The sequence below is a fragment of the Tinamus guttatus genome, unplaced genomic scaffold (assembly GCF_059628265.1).
Source record: "Tinamus guttatus ecotype Peru unplaced genomic scaffold, ASM5962826v1 Tinamus_guttatus_pri_ptg000048l, whole genome shotgun sequence".
In the NCBI taxonomy this organism is placed as follows: Eukaryota; Metazoa; Chordata; class Aves; order Tinamiformes; family Tinamidae; genus Tinamus; species Tinamus guttatus.
This window is the reverse complement of record NW_028288582.1, coordinates 839,997-864,445: the sequence shown is the minus strand read 5'-3', so window position 1 is coordinate 864,445 and position 24,449 is coordinate 839,997. Positions and strand designations below refer to the sequence as shown.

General features: G+C 39.4%; 1 protein-coding gene across 1 annotated transcript; it reads left to right on the top strand.

Moving 5' to 3' along the window:
- The first annotated feature begins 3,551 nt into the window (after positions 1-3,551).
- Positions 3,552-22,957, top strand: DLGAP5 (DLG associated protein 5). Its single transcript, XM_010225753.2, has 19 exons — positions 3,552-3,576; positions 5,288-5,538; positions 6,790-6,998; positions 7,378-7,470; positions 7,938-8,022; positions 10,435-10,524; positions 11,706-11,773; positions 13,753-14,063; positions 14,473-14,594; positions 14,678-14,807; positions 15,269-15,354; positions 15,648-15,808; positions 16,311-16,403; positions 17,506-17,725; positions 18,797-19,031; positions 19,368-19,422; positions 21,157-21,322; positions 21,689-21,738; positions 22,803-22,957. The coding sequence occupies exons 2-19, from the start codon at positions 5,298-5,300 to the stop codon at positions 22,923-22,925; spliced, it is 2,538 nt and encodes an 845-aa protein (XP_010224055.2). The 5' UTR covers positions 3,552-3,576; positions 5,288-5,297; the 3' UTR covers positions 22,926-22,957.
- The last annotated feature ends 1,492 nt before the right edge of the window (positions 22,958-24,449 follow it).

Below are 24,449 nucleotides of genomic sequence, written 5' to 3'. Positions count from 1 at the left end.
AGGAACAAAACCCCAGAGGAATAAAGAGATTTTGCTATCAGCGACCCAGGAGGTTGTCATGTTCAAGGGGAAAAATTACCCACACGTTGGGTTTAGGATTGCAGTGATGCTTTTGGTACATGTATTTATTCTATATTTTTTTTCTTTTTTTACTAGCTTGGCATCCTAGTTCCGTCACTGCTACGCACAAGGACAAGATATCAACAGCTGACCTAAAGGCAAATACGTGTCTTGCAATATTAGATAAAGGCCCCACAACGGTACAGCCCAAATCTTTTGTTTTAAGTTGATAAAGACAGCGAAATGTCATCTGCTGCTAAGTGACTTCTAATGATTAAATAACCTCTCTCCCTCCCCTCTCCCCAGGACGCTTAGCGATAATATAGGAAAGATTTTGTACGTTGTTTAGCTTACATGGCCATCTGGCACTTTTGCCTTTCAGTAGCCTTGAACATTGGAAAAACAACAGATTAAAAAATGTCCAATCTTATCAGCGAGCTGGAGAAGTTCAACTCTGTCAGAGTACATAGGATTAACCAAGTCGCTATAGCTCTTTTATGGTCTTCATTAATGCCCGTGTTCCTCAAAGCTTTTCCATTGTGGTCCACTCTCAGCCAGGCTATTCCTTATCTCCTTTGTATGTGTTTTAGCTGTGAAACACCTTAGCTCCAGCCTCCGGAGTAGAGGCACGGCTTCTGGGCAATGGGGAGAAGCATGCTGAGAAAAGATACAGGCTCTTTTAACCCCAAATAAAAACTACAACTTAAAGTCTTGTCTGAGCTAGGGAAAAAGATGCTCTTCAAGTGAAAACTCAAAGGTCCTGGTCTAACCTGAGCCTACTTGACACCGGTGAAGTACTGCAGTGATTCCATTTGATGCAGTTTATTGCATCCACGAATCAGGGTGTTAGAGCAGACACCCAAGGAAGGGAAGGTTTCCTCCACCAAATGTATATTCAGAAAGGCTAATAATTTTGAAGCACATTTTGCAGATAGTTTCCCCTACACACTCTATCTCACTCTCAAATAGGGTGCATTTATGCAGGGGTAGGGAGAATTACCCATAAAATGAGCAATATCCCATGCGAAAGATTTAAAAGAGCAGGAAGAGCAAGTGAGCAGATTTCCACATAATGTATCTCCTTGGTACAAAAAGTATCCGTAACGACGGTTATACTGATAAATTCAGATGGGTTTCAAAGCTCCAGCAGCTACGATAAAGACGTAATATCATATTATCATCAGGAGTGTGTGGAAAGGACACACTTAATCTTTCAGGCATGTATAACATCTCCAAGGGATAATGCCTTTACAAAGTCATGCTGCCTGTTTATCTATTTTAACTGGTAATATGTTCATTCCTCTTAATAATAAAATCTGTAGCAATCATATTTTGGGCTGGAAAAATAGCATTTTATAATATGCTTTCTTTCAAAGTGACATTGAAGCACTTGGAAATCAGGGCACTATTCACGTTCCTCAAGACCCTTGTGGTGACCCAAATAGCATTATCGGAAGGTGTAATTGCAGGGTGCTAAGTAAACCTGTAGTAAAGTAAGTAAAAAGCGTTAAGTTGGGTTACTGGCCAGCACTGAAGCCAGTCCTGCTCTGCTACCACTGATGTGGTTATTTGAACCGCATAGATTAAAGCCGAGGAATTACCTCATCACCTTGCTAAATTCACCATCGACATCCATGCAAGTGAAAATCAGCAAATCTTTCAGGCCATGCACTTGGAGGTGTTTTAATATGCAGATTCCAGCACAGAATAAAAAAAAAAAGGATTTGGGGGATTTGGGGTTGGAAAGTAGACACTCCTAAACTATTATTTTTTTTCCTAGTGGTTCAGCAAGGCCCCAAAATGGACTATATCCTGCTGTCCTAATGCAGATCTGTTGAGTGTCCTGAAATTGGCCTGTTTTGCAGAAAAGAGAGAGAGCACCAAAAACAGCAAACACGCTGAACCTCCTTGCAGTGGGCTTAGTGGGCAGATCTCTACAGGCCGCTCTAGTCCTGCAGGTCCAAACAAATCTTCTAATGTCACACCATAAGTTAACGATCTCAGTATAAATTGGGATTTTCCAACTTGTCACATCTGTGCTGTACCCCCTGGGCATTTACGCAGGGGGGCAGAGGGGGACATTTCTCCAACCACGCTAGTTTGTGATGCCTTGCACCAGTTTTACATGATGCTGAATAGTCCTTTTTATTATTATTTGGGGGGGTCACTTTCTTCTTTCATTTGGGAATAAGGCTGCTTGCAAAGCTGCCTTGCCCTCCTCTCCTCCTTCCTTGACGAGCGATGGACTTCCTGTTTGGCAATAGACTTTTTTTTTAATTTTTATTTTCCTTTTTTCTTTTCTTTTCTTTTTTTTTTTGACACGCTGTCTCCATTTTTGCAGTGCCACCAAGTGGCCGCCTTTTGCACTGTATATGTTATATAGATATTTGCAGATTATATACAGAAAAAGATATAAAGCAATCTTCCCGCGCAGGAGAAGCGCATGGGTCACAGGCCACCTCGGCAAAGGAGACCCCGGCGGATGGGTGACAAGAGGACAGAGGGGACAGCCGCGTTTGCGCACGTGTGCGCTAAGGCTTTTGTCCCTGCCGCGCCGCCGTAGAGCGGGGAGCGGCGCCGCCGGGGAAAGCCCGGACAAACTGCAAGTGGAATGGGAGGGGCGAGCTGCTGAGAGCAGCCAATGAGGATCGAGCGCGGAGCTGATGGAGGCCAATAAACAACGCGTCAATCAACGGTCCGTTTGGAGCGGCCCAATGAGAAGCCGCGGGTGGGCCGGGGCTGGCCAATGAGCGTGGTCGGGTGAGATTTGAAAGTGAGCGGCGGCGGGCGGCGCGCAGGGGCGGGCGTCGCCTGAGGAGAGCGGAGCGGTCGGGGGGCCGCGCAGGTACGGAGCGGCCCGGGGAGGGGGTGGCGGCAGGAACTACCCGAAACCGCCCCAAAATAAGGCCCGAACCCCGTGGAAAGCCCTTGGGAGCAGCGCCCTAAAAGGGAGAATGGCGGGGGGATCTCGGCTGATCCTGGTGCAACCACTGGCTCCGTCCCGAGCAACCGCCTCGCCCCATCCCTGAACGTGCCCGGTTCTTCCTTTGAAAACACTCGCGTTGCTGCTGTTCTGCAAGTACTAGTACTAGTAACTAGTCACTTAAGTGTTTTTTTTTTCTTTTTTTTTCCCTCGTATAAACGCTATTCCTTTGACTCTCGTATTTACACTTAAATTTTTAAATTTAATTCTTCTGGACTGCTTTCTGCGAGCAAAGTGCTCCCCAGAAGCTGCGTCTTTAAAAGGAAAGGTCCAAAATACCCAAAAGTGTTTACAGAAAGAGCCTTAAGCCCTGTGCTTGTCGTTGTTTTTTAATGAGCTCAGAGACACCCTGGGTAATCTCTTGTGTAATATTGTTTTTCTTGGCTTGGGGTGATTAAATGATGCCCACTATAAAAAAGTGTCTCTGATTGTTTTAATTGCCTTTCTCTTTAAATTTCAGTTGAATTCATCTAGAGAATTACTGTGAAAGGTAGATCACTGCCTTGAGGATTGTACGGGGCAGAAGGACTTAGGTGGGTTTTTACTGTAATAGCCAAGAAAATACTGTTGAACATACTGAACAGCTCAAAAGGGAGAGGAACATCCTGTAAATGTGTTAATGACCTTCTAATTTTTTTCTTAATATCCATAACACCGTGGGAACTTGTGCCAGGATCAGTGCAATGATCATAGATGGAATTCCTCTGGAATTAACCTTCCTTTATCACCTGTATGTAAAGCAGACAGCTGTGACCTACGAAGTAGAGTCTGGGTACTCTGGTCATTTGCAATCACTGTTGATTAGCTGGTGATTAATGAACGGGCAAAAGCTGGAATGTGTTAATGGATGCCAAATAAGATGTTTGACATTCACAAATCAGGTGACACTGGCGTGTACCTGCTCCTCCAGAACTGCATGGAGGACATCCAGTCTCTGACTCGAGTGCCTTAAGCTGAGTTTTGCTTTTATTTCCGTTTGGTAACTTTCATTTCCAATGCTCCTTTTCCCTCCAGCATTGAATATATCGAAAAAAGCAGCACAATATTCCCTTTTCCATTTCTCAATCAAGCATTACCTCCAATCTCTCTTCAAGCACCTCCAGCTGGTTGTGAGTGCACTGCTGGTGCTGGGTGAGTCCTTGGTAATGAAAACAGCCTTGGAGTTGGCTGTATCCCATTCTGGGGTCACTCAGATTATGTCCTTCCTTGATGTTTCTATAAATATATGCAGCTTAAGAATGTGTTGCTGTTTAATTCTACATCCTTTATGTTTATTCTAGTACTCCTTCCCTCTCCCCCAGCATTTAGAATATCCAGTGTTATCTCTGCTCTTTTGCTTAGCCTCAGATGGTGGTGTTTTTTGACCAGCAGCAGACAATGCTTTTTTTTTTGCCTTTAAGAAATCCTGTGCATCCATATTCAAGGCTGATCTCCTCAACCTAGTTTTTTTCATTGCTTCCTTCAGTTTCTGCAAAACTTGCTCTTTGAACGCAAGAATCTCAGTAACTAACCTATAGCTGGCTGTTTAGTTTAGCTATGTTACTATTACTTGTTCTAAACCTGTTTTCTGTAAGTAAGAAAAGATGATATTTCAAGAAGAGCTTGGCTGAAGTGACAGATAAGATCAATTATGAGAACAGAGTGTTGATCCTGTCCTCTTTACCCTTGACCAGACAGGCTTCATTGGGATGCAGTAAAAGGAGCTTTATACTGGGCTGCAGCATGTACAGGCCAACTAGTGTTTGCACTGACTATTTTGCAGGTTAAAAAAGTGGAGAAAAATCCTCTGAAACAAATATAACTATTGCAGTTGCATCCTGGAAGCTCAGTTAGGAAAAAGTGCCGATAGTCTGCAAGACAAAAATGTCCTGCCATCAGATAGGCTGCAAACTGAATGCTCGGTGGCCATGCTGCTTCCAAGTATTGTCCTGTGACCTTGTCATTTACTTGCTTGTCCCTTAACACGAAAAACATGTGTTGCAAACAGGCTAGCCAGCCAATCCCAGGCAGTGACAAAGCCTGCCTGACTCATTCTGTGCCAGACTTGTTGACTATTTGACTAACAGGTCACTTATGTATATAAAATAAGGAAACAATAACGAAGAATCACTACTACAGTAATGATTTGTGTTCTCTGGTGCACATACCCAACTGAAGGCTATCTCTGTTAATAAATGCATCCTCTATTGAAAATGGAAAAAAGAACATGACATTTTTTTCCTAATCATTTTGATTTTTATGCAGGATACCCAAGATGGCAGCTACTTCGCAGTTTGCCAGTCGGTACAAAAAGGATTTGAGTACCGAAACCCTCAGAACGAAAGTTGCACGCAGGAAGTCAATGCTTCAAAAGGAGAATAGGCACAAGCTGTTTGAAAAGGGCAGACAGTTTGGACTGGCAGATGTCAATATTCAGCCATCAAAAGACAAGAAGATTTCTCAGCTGAATGAGACAAGTGAAATGTGCTCTCAAGAGAACAACAATGTAAAGCAGAGTAAGTAATGGGTTGTTTTCAAGCTTTTATGTTTTTTAATTGTTAAAGATTTCACTAAACAGATTTGGTAATATAACCACAGAACCCTAACTGTGCTTTGCATATTAATTTGAAGAAATGTTTTAAGATTAAAAGCAATAACTACCAATACTTCTGAACTTCGAAGTGAACCAAGACAATAAAGTTCCTTTGCTATTCCAGTTGTGTGGATGAGGTTTTGCTCTGATTTGCCTGGAGCAGGCAAAGAAGGAATGAGTTTTTGCTATTAATAATCAATGGAAAGTGTCTTAATGATGGCTTTGTTCAGGAAGTGAATAATCCTGACCTCTAACTGAACTCTCTTCCTAATATATTACTGCATCTGTCATGTGCTTAAAGTATGTAGTGCATATTATTTTTTAGAGGTTGACAATTCTTGATACCTTGTTTCCTTCCAGAAAACAGGATCTGAATCTTGCCTCTCCAGCTTGTCTGGGTACTTCTGGCCTAAGGAATTAGGTTAATCTTTAAGCAGGCTATTAACAAATTTCTTCAGAAATGTTTTCACCTTTACTATTTTGAAAGGTGGAAATCACTGGAGAAAAGAGTAATATTGCTTTGTAATCATGTCGAATACAAAAAATACTAGAAATCACAACTTGGTTATCTTCAATACATTTTAACTTAGCGTAGGCTTTTCAGATGGATGTGTAATTCAAGTTGGTGTTGTTTGAAGGATTTATTCTTTCTCATAACTCCTGCCTTATTTGTTCTCCTCAACCTGAGGCAGATTTTACTGCCCCCCAATTTCTTGCTCACCTAAACTTCAACTTTCAATAGTTATCATGTGTTTTGATGGAGATACTTGTACAAATAATTAAATATGCTTACAACATAAATTCTAATACTGCAACCATGTAGATACAGTCTTTACTCTACAAAATAAATCTGAACTTACAGTATCTCTGGGATCCAGATTTAAGGAGTTATATTTGTAAGCTGGGTTTTTATCTTTGAATACCCTTTTTCCAGTGACAAGGGTTAAAACAATGCAGAGCATCTAAGGTTTTGGCAAGCTGATAGTGCATGCATTTGTGTTAAAGACTTTAATGGAAATTTTTAAGCACAGACTCCAGGTACTTTTTCACTTAGTATATTACATGTTACTTCTGTATCTTGGAGAAGTGCTTTGTAGTTTTCTAACTTTTTCAATATAGTTTGCTGAAAAATGTATTTGAGAGTATAAAATGTCACTCTCCACCCTTGCTGCAGAACAGCTCACAGATGCAGCCATGAAGAGAAATATTGAACGCAAGGAAATGCTCCAACGCTATAAGGAGGAAAAAGAACTTAGAAAGCTTAAAGAACAAAGAGAGAAAGCAAAAAAGGGTGTATTTAAAGTTGGACTATACAGACCTACTGCACCTGGTTTTCTTTCACTTGTGCCTCAAGAGCCTGTGACAGTCAAACCAAAAGAGAAGGTAATAAATATTTAAATACCTAAAATGAGTATATGAAACATGATAACTTAATTTCATATAACAAGTTTGTATATAAATAACTAAAACATTTCTAGAAAACATATTTATAAATAATTCAGTAAGGAAGATACTATGTTGATCCAGTTTAAGGTGAATTATGGGTCAGCTTAATGCTCATAGGGGAGTAATTTGATTCAATAAAGAAAAGCAAAAGAGGAAATAACATTGTGATATGTTAAATTTTCTTTGTGTGTATGTGTTCTCAGTTCATGCTCATGCACAAATGAAACAGTGGTATTATTTCAGAATCAATTTAAACTCTATAAGTGATGGGTGGAGTGCAAAGAATATATTCACTCTTCTTTGGGAATGTTTCCAGGCAGCTCCTACTGTCTCTGGGAGGATTACTCGATCAAAGGCCAAGAATCAAGCAGAAAAAACGGTGACATCAACTGCATCTAAGGCTACTATGGTTAGTCTCATGTATTCTTCAGTGAATAAATTGGGAGGAAAGGATGTAATTGTCCTTCAGACCACAACTTGGGGTTGTTTGCTTGCATGTTGAGCACTCTGAGCAAGCTCTCCTAGTGAGAAAGGACAGTTAAGCTCTCAGTGAGCCGATAGATCTTGTACTGGGTTGAGCATTGTGCTGAACTGAACTACAGAGCTTAATAAGGTTACTACAAATACAGAAGAGTTTACTGATCTTCCAGACTGCCTTTTCAGTGCAAAGTGTTGTAGTCAGCAAGGATTGTAACTAAGATTAGAGCTCAGGTGAGACTGAAGTTGTCCTTTATTTGAGATGCCTTTATTTTGGGGGTTTGAAGCTTAGGAACAGAGTTGCTGGTGCCAAATTTGACCAGGCCCATTGAGTAATGAAATTAGGCTACTTTACTTTTGGAAATAAGACACTTCATAAAATACAAACTTTTCTTGTAGGTTTGTGCCAATGGGCGTAGTGCTTGCCCTACACAAGCAGGACGTAAACAGATGGGCACAGACAAAGCAGCTGAAAAAGAGAAAGGTATGAATGCAGAATAATCCCTGCATGCGAGTCTGAAATGATGCTCTAATGCTTTGCTGTTGAGTCCAATATCTGTCAGATTAAGGGAGGGATGTGGAAAACAAGCAAGAACTTCTAGTATGACCGTGTTTCTGTGAAGGGCAGCAGCTGACAGACTATAAAGTGTGCTGCTCTAGATACTAGTGCTGCTTACTGGTTATGCACACCAGCAGAGGGAAAAGAAGAAAAGCCATAGCTGGAATTGCCTGATTGCTGCTTGCCTGCACAGCTGGGACTGCACAACTTCTTGTCTGTTGTCTCCGAGAAGAATATCACAAGGAATAGCTGCTGCTGCTGTAGAAGAGCAACTTTATCTGGAAAGCTTTAGGAGCTGATATAAATAAAATATGATATTTTCCTGGCTTTGAGTAGTCTGACAAATAGGAAGTTGATTGAATGAAGTGTAAATGCATTCAGGGAAGCCTGTTTTCTATCTCTCTGGCAAAGCTGCTCTTGTAAACTATTAGCTATTGTCTAATTAGCAGGAAGCACTCAGCCTACAAATCCCTTGCCATTATTATTTTGACATCTTTCTCTTTCCTTGTTTGTTTATTGAGATCTTTCCAATTGAGACTCCTTTAAACCTGATTGTCTCAAAATAGTGTTTGGAAATCGGTAATGTTAGTGCTCTTGTCTTTGTTGTAACTTCCTAAGATTACATGTTGCTTTTATTGTCTTGGAGCAGAATTGAAAGTTTTGATTATGACTATCCTGCCTGAAAGTTTTCTGACTTGTTTGTTTGAATGTTTGTTTCTTTTTGTTATTCATCTATCTCCAGAGTATGCTGGAAGTAAATAAGTGATAGGCTCTGCCCAAGAACTGTTTAAAACAAGATTGTGTGGGTGCACATCAAATAACCAAAAGAAAACTGCTGAATAATGAAAACGAAGCACAGAAAAGCTTTAAAGGCTCAGTCTGAGATAGTTTTGTGTCTCCAAATGAAGCTAATTGTGTAACTTGACATTGAAATGACTTCAGAAAAGAACAGGTTAAGCAATTAACTGATAGAGCACATCAACATATAAGGCAGAAAGCAGGAGTCTGGACTTCTGATATGCACAAACACAACTGGCAGAAGTCACATTTGGGATTGGATGTTTAAATGATGAATACAGTCATCTCTTTACATTAAAAACAGCCCCTGTCTAACCTGTCTAACAACGGGACTTTCTATGTAGTGGTTCCATACACTTTTTAAACCAGCAATCCATGCCATGTTTGATTTAAAAAAAAAAAAAAAAAAACCTTTGATCAGAACTTCTCTCTGATAGCAGGCACAGTGATGTGCATCTAAACTATGTGAAATACTCATGCCAACATAATATATTCAGTGGTTTAGAATGAAGTGACTTTCACATTGCTAACTTAACTAAATCAACAACAGTGAAACTTCAAATAAATTTCAGCCATGCCTTTAGTGAATTTTGAAAAGGTCCATTTTCAGTGTTTGCTATAACAATCAGAGCACTTCTTTTACCAAAAGATCATCTGCTAGACTTGATAATATTTTTGCTGAATCAAGGATATGTATTTATATCCTAGATGAAAACATTGTGTGAATAAACCAAATGTTAGTTATTTACATAGTACTTTTTTTTCCAGCTGGTCAAGCTGCATTTCTATGAGGCTAGAATTACAATAAAAACACAAATAGCATTTACCAGTAACCAAGTGGAGCTACTAGATTTCATGTAGGAATAGAAAGGGAGGGAATGAAATTATGAGCTTCTGTTATTTTTGTGCCATAAATACTATTCTTGAAAAAAATTAGAAACAGCAGCAGAATACAAAGTTGAAAATGACTAAGGTAGGTAATATAGCATGAAAGAACATGAGTCATATTTTAAAAACTGTCAGGGATAATTCATCTTATTTAAAAATGTTGCTAAATTACATTAAAATCAGACCTTACAATACATTCGTAGTATGACAACGGTATCAATTTGCTACAAATATATTCTATTTAAGTTCCTAGCTGTACAAATAACTGACAATTTCCTAGTCTAGAAAGCTTTATCTGTAAAACAGGAGAAACAGTGACTTTGTCTAAGACTGCAGAGAATGGAGTTCCTTATGCTGTGTACATGGCACCTAGTACAGTGATATTTTTATCAGGGCCCTGGCAGAACTGTTCTACCATAAAAACAGCCTTCAGTCAAGATCTGCCTGTGTGATGTCTTGATGCTGAGTCTGACATCTGCCCGTGTTTAGCCCTGTTTGCGTTGTGCTGACAAAAACAAGCTATTGATTCCCACAAATCAATTCAGCTGATAAATACTAATTCACTCTTCTGATTTCTATGAAATTTTCAGTGATATTATTGAATGCGTTTCCTTAGCATGCTTTGAAATCTCTGGAAATAATATTTCTTAGTGTTACAGACCAAAGTCCAGCCAGCAGAAAATACAAGAATCACTAGAGCTTCCGCAGCTAGACAAATGCTGAAAAAAACTGCTGCCACTGGTAAGTGAGGCAGTAAATCTTAGTTCTGTCCTAATAAGTAACTACTCAACACAGTGTGCTGAAAAGACAATACTCTGGCTATTCCTGACAAATAAACAGTGGAAACAGGTTATTTGTTTGTGCTGCCATTATGCTCCTTATCAGATGATATACTAAGAGATCTCTGTCTTAGGATCTTGCTTGCATCTTGGGGCTCTTGTGATTTAAAGATATACATCAGCTTGTTCTGAAATGTCTTTGCATGCTGCATTCTGTGTAGCTATCTCTTGGAGTAGTTAAATACTGCATGTAAATCATGCCAAACTGTCATGTAAGAGAAGGACTAGATGCTCTATCCGTGAGAATCTTATCTGCGATCTTTACTGTAATCCTGAAACCAACATCGGATAATTTCCGCCCCCCAAATTCCTCAATGACGAGCATCAATATTCATGTGGTAATCATAGCCTGAAAGACTATAAACAGAACTGGGTAAAGATTTGCCAGTTTGTTGTTTCACTGGTTTAGAATGCTTAATAGAGTTATGAAATGTGTCTCTGCAAGACAAGAGAACCTGTGTTCTTTGGGTCATGAATTTCTTCTCATGCATGTTTTTCTGTTTACCAGAACAGGGAAATGAAATTGGTACTGAAAGGGAATTCTTTAGTATATATTCTTTTCCTCAAGATATTCTGCAGATTTTTTTGCGTTGTCTTTTATTATATATGACAAAAGTAAAACCCTAGACTTGAAAGTAAAACCGTTGTAATTATTTCAATCCACCAACTGTCCTCTGAGCTGAAACTGATTTGGCCATAACTCTTCAGTTTTAAGGAAATAAGATACTTTTTTTCTTAATTTGTGGTGCACACCTTAGAACGGAGCTATATAATTTTCTGTATTTAAGTGTCTAGCTGCTCATACAGGCATGAAGTTGTTATATGGCGACTTCTCATGAATAATGACTTAGTGAATCTGATTTCCTTTCTTTGTTAAATATCATTTAATGGGGCATTTAAATCTAGGACAGATTTTCTTTTGCATGAACTGCATTTGGACGTTTGCCCTCTAGCCATCTCCTTTTCGAAAAAAATCCCCTCGCAGTTGCTCCTTGTCTTTAAATATTAGCTTTTTAAGGCATTTTTTTGGTGAAAGATTGCCTTAGATGCCTTTTTGACCTTTTGGAGTTTCTTTCATTCTAGGAAACCAGCCACAGCGAAAGACAGCAAATGTAGGAAAGCAGAAGGCAGCCAAACCTGACATCACAGAGGTAGGGAGTTTTATGTTTGAAATGGAAAAGCAATAGAACAGATTTAATAACAGTTGAGCAGTTCAATTTACAGTTGAATAACAAACTATTTTCTGCATCTAAAGTAGATTTTGCTGTTTGGAGTAATTTGCCTGTTGGATTTCTTTTTTGTTTTCAGGTTAGTAATATTACCTCCTAGAGGTTGAGAGCTCTGGTTCCAGTTAAACTCTAAAAGCCAAATACAAGCAATGTCATTCTCATAGCAATACTCAAAATCAATCATTGTTGCTTGATCATTGTTGTTTCATTAATACGAACATTTTCAGGTAAAAAGGAAGGTTGTACAATCTTCTTAATGCAAAGAAAATATACAAAACTTCAGAGCTTGCCAATCAGTGTTAGCTCTTCATAAGAACCTACAGGTTACAGTTAACGTGTTTAAATGTACATGTGCTTTTTGTGCATGAGTAATCTGTGCTTCAGCAAAGGGTAACAAGGGGCACGGGTGGTTATACATGTCTATGGGTCCATCAGCATATGCCATTCATGAACAAAAGATGACAAACCTGTTGTATTAAATTAAACTCAGTGAGCTTCACTGACATCAGTTGGATGTTATACTGCTAAAGACCTTTTGAAATGCTGTGTTTAGGAGAACTTTTTAAGCAAAATTTTAAAGTACAGCTAAATTGTTATTGCGTAGAAATTTGACTTGAGTTAGGCTCCAGTGGACAATAAATAGGAAAATCCCCAGTAAGCCAAGCCAGATTTTAGAAAGAAGCTGTATGGATTTATATTTTCATGTATTTTCAGATTTGATATGTTTATAGGGATGAGTATGTTACTGATTCTCAAGTTTGGACTGATTTAACTGAGAGATAATCTTATGGTTGCAGATGATTGCAATATGAGAATTCGTGGTAGTCCTCCAATGCAGTTATCCAAAGAACTATGTATACAATTATGCATTGATAGCCCTGTGCAATAAGCATCAATGCCTTCTCTTGTTCCTTGCATTTCAGTCTTTCTTCTCTCCTACTTTTTCCCCTCCACTTCCCATCCCTTTCCAAAAAAATGCAAGTATTCTCTACTATTGTATTAAACTGTACCGTATACATGCACCCCAACAGTGACAGGAGGTAAAGTGCTGAAGTGCAGGCTCTTATGTCTTGGCTCAGATAAAAATACCTCTTCACTGGCAGAAAAGCCATTTTGGTGAACGCTTGCTTTAACCTCAGTCATCTATTCACAAGAAGTGTATTAAATTTTAGATTTAAGGCTCACATGGCAAGCAAGATCTTCCCAATTATTACAAGATTTCCAATGGATTGTAAATATGTATTTTTTTGAAAGACAATTTAAGCTGTTTTGGTTGATTCAATCTATTTTTTAATATCACTATCTTAAAAATGCATTCTCTGTGACTGTCTAATCACTCATCTCAGGAATGCAGACTCAATTTGTTAACTTTCTCTGCTCTTTGAACTAAGTACTGTTGCCCTAACTGCACTTGTGCTCTCCTTGCGTGGAGCTGCGTTCCTCACCTAGCAGCATATTTTAGCTTGTTCTTCAGTCTTTGGTTTGCAGTATGTGTGTAAACTGATTATTCAATAGTCCTGGTTGGATTTGGTGCCTGCTACCCTGTTTTTGAGTTTATCACCCAAAGCATTTTGGTCCTAATGCTGACAGAAAGTATTTACTTCACTATAATCACTGCTTCAGTACGCTAGGTGTTCAGCTGCTTCAGCCCCTTCAGCACCTTCTCATCACATTCCTCACAGTCAAGTGTTACTCCTGCTGCTAGGGTGAATTGCAAGAGCCAAATCCAACAAGGCCTATTGATAAATCAAGACTTCTACACTTGTATTCTGTTCTACTTTCTAGAAATTGTTCCCTTTGAAAGCTTTCTAACAGTCCTGTTAGAATTCAGACCATGCTTGTAGTAGACATCAGAGTCATCTAATATTGTAGAGCTCACTTTGTCTTTCTGTGCTGTTTAGGTATTTTCTTTTAAGCAGGAAGTAGATCAAAGCGCTCAGCTGGATCCAGTGATAGAAGATTCTGTATTTGATCCTAAACACTCAGCATCAGTAGATCTTCAACAGGAAGAGACCTCAGTGGAAAAGAAAAATGCTTTGCTGACAAATAGCTTTTCTCCAGGGAGACCCAGAACACGTTCTTTTGCACCTCAGAATTTTGTGTTTCAGCCACTAAGTGGATTAGCAACATACAAGGTCACACCCATGACGCCTTCTAGGGCAAATGCATTTTTGACGCCTGATGCTTCCTGGGATTTTACAGAAACTTCAGTGTAAGATTTTTTTTTTTCTTCTAATGGCCTAAAATGCAAGGAAATCTTCCTATGATGCTACATAAACCATCTGTAGAAGGCTTTATTGGAACAAATAGTTCTGATGTTGAAATACTTGATAATTGCTATCTTTGCTCAATCAAATGTGGACATAATATAACAGCAAAGAAAGCTCTAAACCATAATTCTGTCTATGCCATATGCCAAACAGCTGCTCTAAATGGCATATATCATGGACTGTGCCATATATAAATACTTGCACGCTGACATACTCCTCTTAAAAGGAGTAGCTTCAACTTGTCTAGTGTTGAATGCAAGAGAATTGAACTCTTAACTGTGCAATTTTGTGTAGTGTTGACCATATTTGATATTGATTTCTCAGTGTGTCTTATCATGTTCTTGTTTCCAGAAACACAGCTGAAAAATCCAGAGAAACTAAAGTACAGGAACCTAATTTTAAAAGTTTAGTTGTACTTGCTGATAAAAGTATTCAAGAAGACCAAAACACTACAAGTCTGAAAGCAGAAAAAGGTATAAAGTTCATATTTAGTTATCATTCTGTGTTTTCACTTTTACCAGATTCTCAGCTAACATCTATCTATTACATTTTTCAGCATGCAATTTAGATGAGAACACTTCCATTCAGAGGTCAAATGGAACAATCCCTGTTTCTACAGATACAACAGCCCTTGGAACAAAATCAGATGACTTAAGAGAACAGGAGCATGATGTGCCCTATTTCAGGTTTGTTGATTTACTTGCACCTTCTTTCTCCTGATTTTAAAGCCCTTAATGTGACTAACAAGACATCATGAAAACATTAGCTTATAATAGTTGATGTCTGTCAGGAGGGATCTGCATAGACAGTCATTCCTGACTCCCTTTTGGAACTGTTAGCGCAAGTAAAGAACATATCAATGCATAGACAGTCATTCCTGACTCCCTTTTGGAACTGTTAGTGCAAGTAAAGAACATATCAATTTCTTGAGTCTAGCACCTTATCCTGAGGAAAACAAGTTTGAAAACAGTAATGTGGAAATTATGTGTCAGCCAGCCTGAAGACTTAAGCAACTTAATGGCATCTACTCAATGACAGTGTACCTTCTCTGAAAGCAAGAGATAGTAATTGATACTGACAGTTATGACAGTGGTAACAGCAGTTAGAATATCCTTATTTTTTGTTTCCACTATCTCTTTATTTTTAGAAACATTCTTCAGTCTGAAACTGAGAGGCTGATGTCTCACTGCCTCCAGTGGGATGGGAAATTGGAGCTGGACATTCCAGAGGATGGTAAGACCAACCTTGCAATAGCCACTAAGGAGAAGTTGACTGAAGTGCTTATGTCTGTGAGAATTGAGGGAGCCTTATTAATACTTAAAGGTTTACAGAGATAGTTAACTATTTTGAAAGAGTCAAGTTTAGAAGGGTTCAATTAATAGGTATGCTCCATATGTGTTGTATTGCAGGCCTGAAGTTGGTTCTAGTAGTAAGCAAATTCCAGATGCTTCAGATCTTTGCATCAATTGTGAATTGCTGGATTATTCCAAGATTTACTTTCTTTATTGTTTTATTCTTACTGTCAGCTAAAGATCTCATTCGCACAACAATTGGCCAGACGAGACTTCTCATAGCAGAAAGGTTTAAACAGTTTGAAGGGCTGGTGGATAACTGTGAATTTAAACGGGGGGAAAAAGAAACAACATGTACAGACTTGGATGGATTTTGGGACATGGTTAATTTTCAGGTATGTACTTGCATGTTAATCTACAGAGATTGTCTAAAATAGGTTTATTCACATGCAATGGATTGAAACTGTTTTTTCCTTCGAATGTTCAGATCCTGATATTTTCTATATTAAAAAAAATAGGTCTTTGATATTTTCTTATAAAGGAGAGAACTGAACTAGCTAGCATATTATGATTAGTATTTAGTGCATCAGGTCATGTCCTTGTGCTTTCTCCTAGTTTGTGCCTTGGTTTTCTTTGGCATAAATGGTGTGCAGCTAAGAACTCTGTTTTTGAAGTGAGGAGCTGGTCAGGCAGTGCCTGCTTGGCTGGTGTTATGGTCTGCTTCTGTACCTAAGGAAAATGAATGCGTAACTATACATATATGTTATTATACTGTATATGATGTAATATGCTTAAACTTTATGATTAAACTTATCCGATTTTATAAAATGCTATCCTGCTGTGAATCTGGTGTAAGCCTTGCATTCTCAACGTGGATTTTTCTGGGATTTCCAATAGATTGAAGATGTGAATAAAAAATTTGATAATCTGAAGAAGCTTCAAGAAAATGAGTGGCAACCACTTGATGTCCCAAGCAAAGAAATTATCAAGGTATAAAGAACTCCTGAAGTGTCTTATGGCATCAAAGTGCAATGATGTGTAGAGGTATCTGTATACAACAGTTTCTTCTAAAGCCTTGCTCATCTGGCATTCTTTAGATGTTAATGAAAATGTCTAAAAATTCAGTAAAATTCCCTTCAGGGTGCACCCTTTTCCCTTGCACTTGTGTGAGTTGGTGGTGGTGATTTTAGCTGTCTCTTCCTGCTAGGAAAATTCATACTAAGTTTATAGTGACTCCCTTGGGAATGCAAGAGTAAACAAAGTCAGTTATATTTAAAATAGAAATTTACTCTTAAGATATTAAAAAAAAAAAAAAAGCTTCCCATGATCCAGTGAAAAAGCAGTTCTACAGAGGAATTTGGCAGTGACTGACAGTTTTAAGCAATAAGTGCTAAATTAATATTGGTGCCCAGTAGAGCATTAGTTGCATAGGTAGAGATAAGCGTCTAATTCTCTAAGCACACGTGGGTCTAACATTATCCAAAATAAAATAACTTACATTAGCGCTTATTTTGCAATAAGCAATAGCTTATCTACTTTGGATTATATAATTATTTCTAATGACAGAACATAGTCTTATGACGTAAACCCGGTCCTGTTCCTTGAGGCTGCTCAGCTAATCATAAAAATGATACACAGGTTTATAAGGAACTCTAGGCAGAGAAAGCTGGTTGGAATTTAGTCCATGTAAACTTGCCATGAATATCAGAACCTCTGCATGGTAGAAAACAATGTATTGGAAAAACTGGTTTCCATGAGAAAATGCAGAGTAACTGGTGTCCATTTTGTAGTTACTTTTACCTCCCTGCCACTAGGAGTCTCTAGATCCCACTGTCCCCACTGTTTCAAGGGAAGAATATTAGCTGGAGTATTTCTGAACTGCAGCCTTTCCATGAAAATTCCTTAGCATTGTCATCACAAACGGGCCCTTGCAGCTGGCTGACAGTACAAAACAAGCTGGAGATGAGCAGAGATCTTGTCTCCAATGTGTTATGGTCTCTTGCTGGCTCGTGTGCTGCCAGCAACTGCAGCAGCTGTGTAGATGTTAGGGACCGAAGCTTCCAGATGTGACTAGACTTTCTTACAATTTCAGAAAAAGACTGTTCCAAATGGAGTATCCAAACCAAAGGTGGGAGCGGCTGGAAGAGCTGCAGCCCGGAACCGTCTCGCTGCTATAAAAGCTGCAATGAGGGCTAAAATGAAGCATGAGGGACCTGCTGGTTGTACACCCCCGGAGAGGCCACCTGAAGTGGAAAAAGTGATTTTTGAAGGAGGGTTTTTTAGAGTTGAAAGCCCTGTGAAATCCTTTCCAGGTAGGTGAGATTTAATTGTGATTTCTGTGACCTGAAATGACTGAAGAGACTTGAACAGACTCATCGAGGAGGAATTATGCTGTTTATACTGGATACTGTTTCCCTCCAGTATTGGGCAGAATTAATGTGAAGTCAATGGTAACTGTGTCAGGGAACCAAGTGAACTGTTCTATCTGGGGTACTAATTTGGCAACATGATGTATCAGTTCAGATGGAAATGTGAAAACAGCGGGTACTTGATTGTTCAGTGTGTGGTTAGATACAAAGTTTTAATCTGAGTATTCCCTGACTTTGCTCACAACCTGTTCATCGAGATCAATGTAGGTTAATATCCTTTATTTAATGGCAGAGGAAGTACTGTCTTTAAAGCTGCAGATAGAATATGCTGGTCTCTGTTTATTGAAATATTACTATTTCAGTCTGCTAGAAAAGCAAGTTTTCTTGAGCACACACTCATATAACTTTAATTTCAGCATCTTATCGCAATCTGTGGGGCCAGTATTTTCAGCAATCCTTGATTCTTAGTCATTCCTCTTCCCTCCCATTTCTGCTTCTTAATCTGACTTTGAATTTCCCAGATTGTTTTTTTATAGAGATTTTTTTTCTGTATCACAAGACTAGTAACTTTTTTTAGTACATTTGCCATTTGTACAAAACAGCTGCCAAAAAGGTTCAAACAGCATTGGCTTTAAGCACTGTCAGATGACTTATTATAAGAAGCAATTATATATCCATTTCTTTATTATTTGTGTTTTCCAATGTGAATGGTTGAAATTAATAAAAGAAATTTCACTGCGTTTCCTACGAACAGCAATTCTCACTATTTCAATTTTATTCTAAAGGAATAGTCATTACTATATTGCTTACTTTGATTTAATGTAGTTTTGTAACATACTGATGTATTCCTGTCCTTTTTATTCAATTTTGCTGCCAGTGTATGTAAGATTTCAGGTTATCATTTGTATACAACAATTTTAATAGAAGGAACTGGGCAATGTTTCTAGCTAGAACCCTAACAAGCAATCTTCTATAAACTGCAATATTAATGAAACATTAAACCATCTCTTTCAGGCTTGCTTACAAAGACACCTTGTAGGTCTTCCCAGCGAACTCCTGGAAAACTAGCAACTCCAAGATCATCCAGCAGAGCTCTGCTTCCCAGGAAGTCTTTGGCTGTGCATAACCCTGAGGATACAACTGCAAAACAAAGGACACCAGTACTCAAAGACATTCATGCAGCACAAAATTTAAAAATGCACCAATTTTCTACTAGCAAAGCTCTCCCGAGTGGTTTTCTTGAACAAAGGTAGGCATGTTAAGGCAGCTTTCAATTGACTTTTTACTACAACTAATATTTCTTTCAATTAAGACTATAATGTTCATTAAATGTTACCTTACAATATGGTAGGGATAAAGATTGCTAAATCTTCGTTCTTTGTCTTCTCAAGTAAATGTTAGAACCTCGCTTCTTAAGTAATTCTGTAATTTCAATGCTGGAGCAGTTTATTTTTTACCCATAAAATCTAATAGGGCTGCCCAATGGCAAGCAAGGAAGCCTAACTGCAGAACTAATGATGAAATCAGTTGGCCTAAATCAAAACCTGTAGAAAACTAAGATTAAAAACACTTCTGTTTCTTTCAGCACTGCTGTCATCACAGAACACTGTCCTACAGCTGGCACAGCAGAGGGAACTAGTGTAAGTCATGTATAGTTCATGCATGTGCTCTAAATCTATTTCTGTTAACTAAAAACATCCATCGCTTCATCAAAATCTAAGACATGAACAACTTATCTATCCAAACTAGACTGTGAGCTGCTGTGTGCCACAAGTGTCACTGCAAAAACAGTTCCTGTGGTCTGCAGCAGCATCTTTACACAATATTTCACATTCCTGCAGCAATTCTAAACACCTGGAAAGATCTGCTGAGACAAACTCCCCTTGTCACTTACCTAAGGTCATTTTGCTGCTCTATTTGAAATTTGTAAACTAAAATTAATTTTTATGCAAATATGGAAAAATAGACAACTTCTGTGTTCTTCTCTTGCGCTGAGCTGAACTCTTGTCAGGAACTGCCTTCAAACTTTCTTGCTCATCTCTTCAGGATAAGAGTGTCCAATCCAAGTTTCTAGTTTAACAGTTCTTTTTATTAGCCCCAGACACTTGAATTTTTGGTTGAGTCCTCATCAGGTTGTTTTCTCTATTCCTCAGGCTGGTGTTTTGGGCTGCAGTTCTTGGTCCTCCTCTTCCTCTTTGGGAGCTGTCTCTGGAGCTGCTGTTGGCCCCTGTGTGACACACGCAGGCAGCAGTGCTCCTTTGAGTCCAGTGCCTCTATTCCTGGTGTGAGCTTTTTTCAAAATGCCTTGGCTTTGAGGACCATGGCTGAAAGCAGCAGCACCTGACTCTCTAGGTTTTCATCCTGTCATAGGTGGGCTTTGGGCTGTTGTACTGTTTATAGTGGGGTGGTGTTAGTAATACAAGTGCCAGAGTTCAGAAATCTGTGCCCTGAAATGTCAGGACTTTGTGACATGCCTATTTTTGAGGACTTGTAGCCATTAGAAACAGGCATGTGGCCTATCAGAGGATACTGTGATGGTGAAGGGCAATGTTTTGGAGATCAGTAATAACCCGTTAGTACCTTTTGTTAGAAATGTAGCATCTCAATTTTTATTTGCTACCTCTTGAATGCATTTGGCACTGCAGCACCCTTTGTGGGGCCTGCCAGCACCCCAGCAGCTGCCGTATTCCTGCCAGCGACTGCCAAATGGATTATACTGCTTTTCCTTTTCACCTACTCTATTTAGAAACAGAGAGATGTCATCTTAGGTTGTATCAGCCTCATATACATATATGTTTCTGAATGACGTTCTCTTCCTTGGCATCCAACTTGGCTACACTAATAGGTCATCTTTATTTTGAGTCTAATATTAAAAAAAAAAATCTTATTCAACTGATTTGCTTTTTCCTTTTACTTCATTCTTTCCCTGCTGTATGAGATGTTTCTTGTTCAATAACCCTCCCTGGGGAAAACTGAGAATGTTTTCACATTTGGTATTAGCTATAGATTTTTCTTGAGGTAAAGTCTCATTGGGAGAACACTTACCATCCTCAGTGCTTTAAGCATTTTGGTTAAGCTCAAAATCTTCGAGGTGGAAGAACTTCCTTTATACTCTTTGAGATTTTTGAGCTTAAGGTCTTTGAGAAAAGTTTACATGAAATAGATCTCACCTTTGTCCTTCTGCATCAATAGCTGACAAACTTTACTGAAGGCAAAACAGAAAACAAGAAAGCTTCTTCGTGTCTTATGTACTGCCTTGTGTCCTCCTTGCTTCATTGACGCTCTTCTTTTTACTCTCTGGGAAACAAGTGCAGCTGCTGCTGACATCCTTAGCCTCACAAAGAGCTAGGAACAGTTGAATTCCTGTTTTTCAGATGATGGAAAACTGTGACAGTGAATTAAAAGTAACAGATGGCACAGAAGAGATGGAAACATCTGCTGAAGAACAAGATATTGTCATGCGCAGCCCAGAGAAGGGCACCTGCACCGAGATGAGCCCGGCTCAGTCTGGAGAACTACAAATACCAGAGCCTAAACCAGGTACTTATCCTAAAGCTCTTTAGTTTATGTGGTGCTGCTGGGGCCTCATGTTTACTTTCCCAATGTTACAGTATTCTAGGTGTTAATATTTGAAAAACCTGTCACTTGTGTGGCTTTGTTAATCTAGTTATGTTTGTAGGTAGGACAACTTAGCATTAGCTAGTGTGACACACATGCTGTGTCAGTTTAGCAAAAATGCCCCTCAGATTTTTTCCTGTGTAGTTTCCTTCCCCAGTAGAGTAATGCAGGAAGTAAATGCAAAGAGTTTTGTTTTGCTTTAGTAACTGCAAAGAAGTTTCACCTTTTTACCAGCATTAGCAGCAACGGACTAATTCTGAAAAACATTGAAAAATGTTTATTTTTCAGATGCTTTGTGTAGTGATTTGATGTGCGCTGATAGAAATCCTTTTGACATGGTAAGCTGCCCATTATGTTTGACTAACTCCTTTCCCTTGTAGTACTGTTAACCTTGCCTTCAGAATTAATCATTACATGGGAAGAATTAAATGCTGTAAGATGATGTTATCAAGCCAGTCCATAAAACTTAAGCTAATAAACATAGCCTGTGATTCTTGCCTCCCTGTCCTGGCTTAGGAACTGTTCCTTATTGTGTTTTGATCGTAGGATGAATTGAGACATTTATAACAAACCATGTCTCATTCTCATCAGATTGTTCCTTTAAATCATATTCTTTGTGGATTTTCATGTAAATATTTATTAGCGTAATTTAGATGTCTGACATGACTGGTCTTTTGCATCCACTTTCCTAATGGAGTTTCCCTGGTCTGTTGCATCTCTTGATTTTATAGCTTTAGCTTTGAGAGCTAGAAAATTCAACAGGAAAAAGGTGTGCAAAGACTTTCAAAACCATTTTATGAATTTGGGTATCCAGTTTCCTCAGTCATATATGAAAAATCCTTTTCATATGGATTACTTCTTCATGTACTGAATGCCTTTAGAAGGCACCATCTCCTCATTTCATATTCTATGACTGGAAATAAGCTTGTAACATTTCTGCTAGAAAGTCATGGTACAGATGTAGATGTTTTGCTTTGAACTGTACCTTTTGCTTTGGAAAAGGGTTCCACTAGCAGCTCTTGTTGCACAAAAGCAAGCATATTTTTTCATCTACTAAACTGCTAAAGGTTTAAGGAACATTTTTTGGAGCTGCCTGACAAATTTTGCTTTGCCTTAATCTTGCTTATTCTGAGACTAATGTGTCCAAAATCTTGAATAAGATGCAACAGAATTGCTTGATTTTGTTCCTTTGTCAAAAGTGGTTTCTGCTATTTTTATCCTGTGATTCCTCTGCGGTCTCTCGAGTATACAGGCATCTACCATGCATAATTACTATTGGTTTGGTGTCACACAGGGAAAGGGGAATTTGCTATCTGCTTATCTTGTCTTCTTGTAGTGCTGTGTTTTTCAGACTGATAACTGTTACTCGAACACTCACTTCACACTTTAATCCCCCGCACAGCCTGTGATGGAGGATGCTCTTCCCTTCACTCCACTCAAGAGCAAAGCCCAGAAGTTTGCAGCAGCTGAAACACTCAGTGACTTGATTGTGTTTTCTCCCCTTTCTCCTTCTGGGCAAAAATGAAGAGCGACTTGAAGCTCAAAATGTGTAAATTGTTCTAATGAAGAAAAAAAAAAAAAACAGAAGGGGGAAGCCTGAGCTGCATTCTCAAGTGAATATCTGTAGTATTTTATTAATGGAACTTATTAAAATATTTTATAATGTTTTATAGTGCAGGCTATACTATGCACTGTGGTTACTGCTGTATAGAAAGAGCAGTATGTTTGCTGGTTATGCTGCTGTCTGTCATGATTGCATACTCTGACTGCAACCTGAAATATTTTTTTTTACTTTTGTATAGTCTCCTGTAACTCCTGCCTACTTCTAGCTGTAAAATTCCTTAGGCTTTTCTCTCTCCTGACCTTTCTGGCCTCATGAATTATTTTCATAAGCGAAGGCTGCTGGGCTGCCTCCACCTGTGGCCTCTCTGACAGGAGGGCACCTGGAGAGGGTAAGAACAGCCCTGGTACCTACCCAAAGAGCCCTTCCCTCTTCTCCTGCCACCACAGGGCACCGCTTCACCCTCGGGCTCTAGTATTTGCTGCTTTAGCTGTGCTTCATCGGCAGCTCTGACGAGGTTTGCTGCATGCATCGTTTTCACATTGAAGTGGTTATAACCACTTCATAATGTTTTCCCTGCCGTATATTAAATAGGGTGTGTGGGTATGGTTTTCTATTATTTTTGGTTCTCGGCAGGTACCTATGACCTTAAGTACCTTCAAACCAATTCCCGTTTGCTCTCTTCTCTTGGATGAAGATCCCTTAACCCCTTTGAAACCTTGACACGTTACTGTCAGCCTCTTCCTGCAGCTTTTCCCTTAGGCATTCTCTCATCTGGACTAACCCATTCATGTATAGGGAACATGCAAGTTACTAAATATAAAGAATAAGTTAAAGTACCTTCAGCTGTCACAATTTTAAGAAATACCTGACTAGATGGCTGCTTGCACTGAAGGTCTTGATGTAATGCACATTGTTCCCCCAGCCTGCAGCTGAAGGCAATGCAGACCCCTCAGTCCATAATCCTGCAGTGGGGGGCACTCGTGGGAGCAAAGGTTTAACCTGGAAGCTGTGTACATATTACTCCAAAATAAAACCGAGCGTTACTGTACTGGAATCGGCTGCCTTAGCCAGGGCCCTTGTCTAGACTTTTGCCTCTACAGGAACTGCGAACACTGTGCTCCTTGTAACGTGACAGCTCTGCATGTGAATGGAGCCCCTGTTACATAAAGGGGCGAGATGAGTCAAAGATCCTCCTTATTGCACCACTCCTGTTTTGCAGCCACGACTGGATCAACACGGAGAGGAACCTCCTTCAGTTGCTGCTCTGAGTCATGGGCCGAGCTCGTAACCCTCCTCCCCGCCCTCAAGGCGGTGGCGGCAGCGCTGAGGCGAGGGCGGCGCGAGGCCTCCCACAGGGCAGCGCCCACATGGCGCCCGCACCACAACGGGCCTTTAAAGGCAACGAGGGTAATAACTAACTAAGAGCAGGGCATTTTTACAGTTTTGAACCCAATCCTGAAGTACTTCAGCCTGGTCAGGATCAGA

Bases quoted from the DNA above. Each gene is read 5' to 3' on its own strand.
- DLGAP5 (XM_010225753.2), top strand. From the start codon at position 5,298: ATGGCAGCTACTTCGCAGTTTGCCAGTCGGTACAAAAAGGATTTGAGT. The intron at 7,471-7,937 runs GTTAGTCTCATG...CTTTTCTTGTAG, and splicing joins CTGCATCTAAGGCTACTATG to GTTTGTGCCAATGGGCGTAG. The intron at 11,774-13,752 runs GTAGGGAGTTTT...TGTGCTGTTTAG, and splicing joins CCAAACCTGACATCACAGAG to GTATTTTCTTTTAAGCAGGA.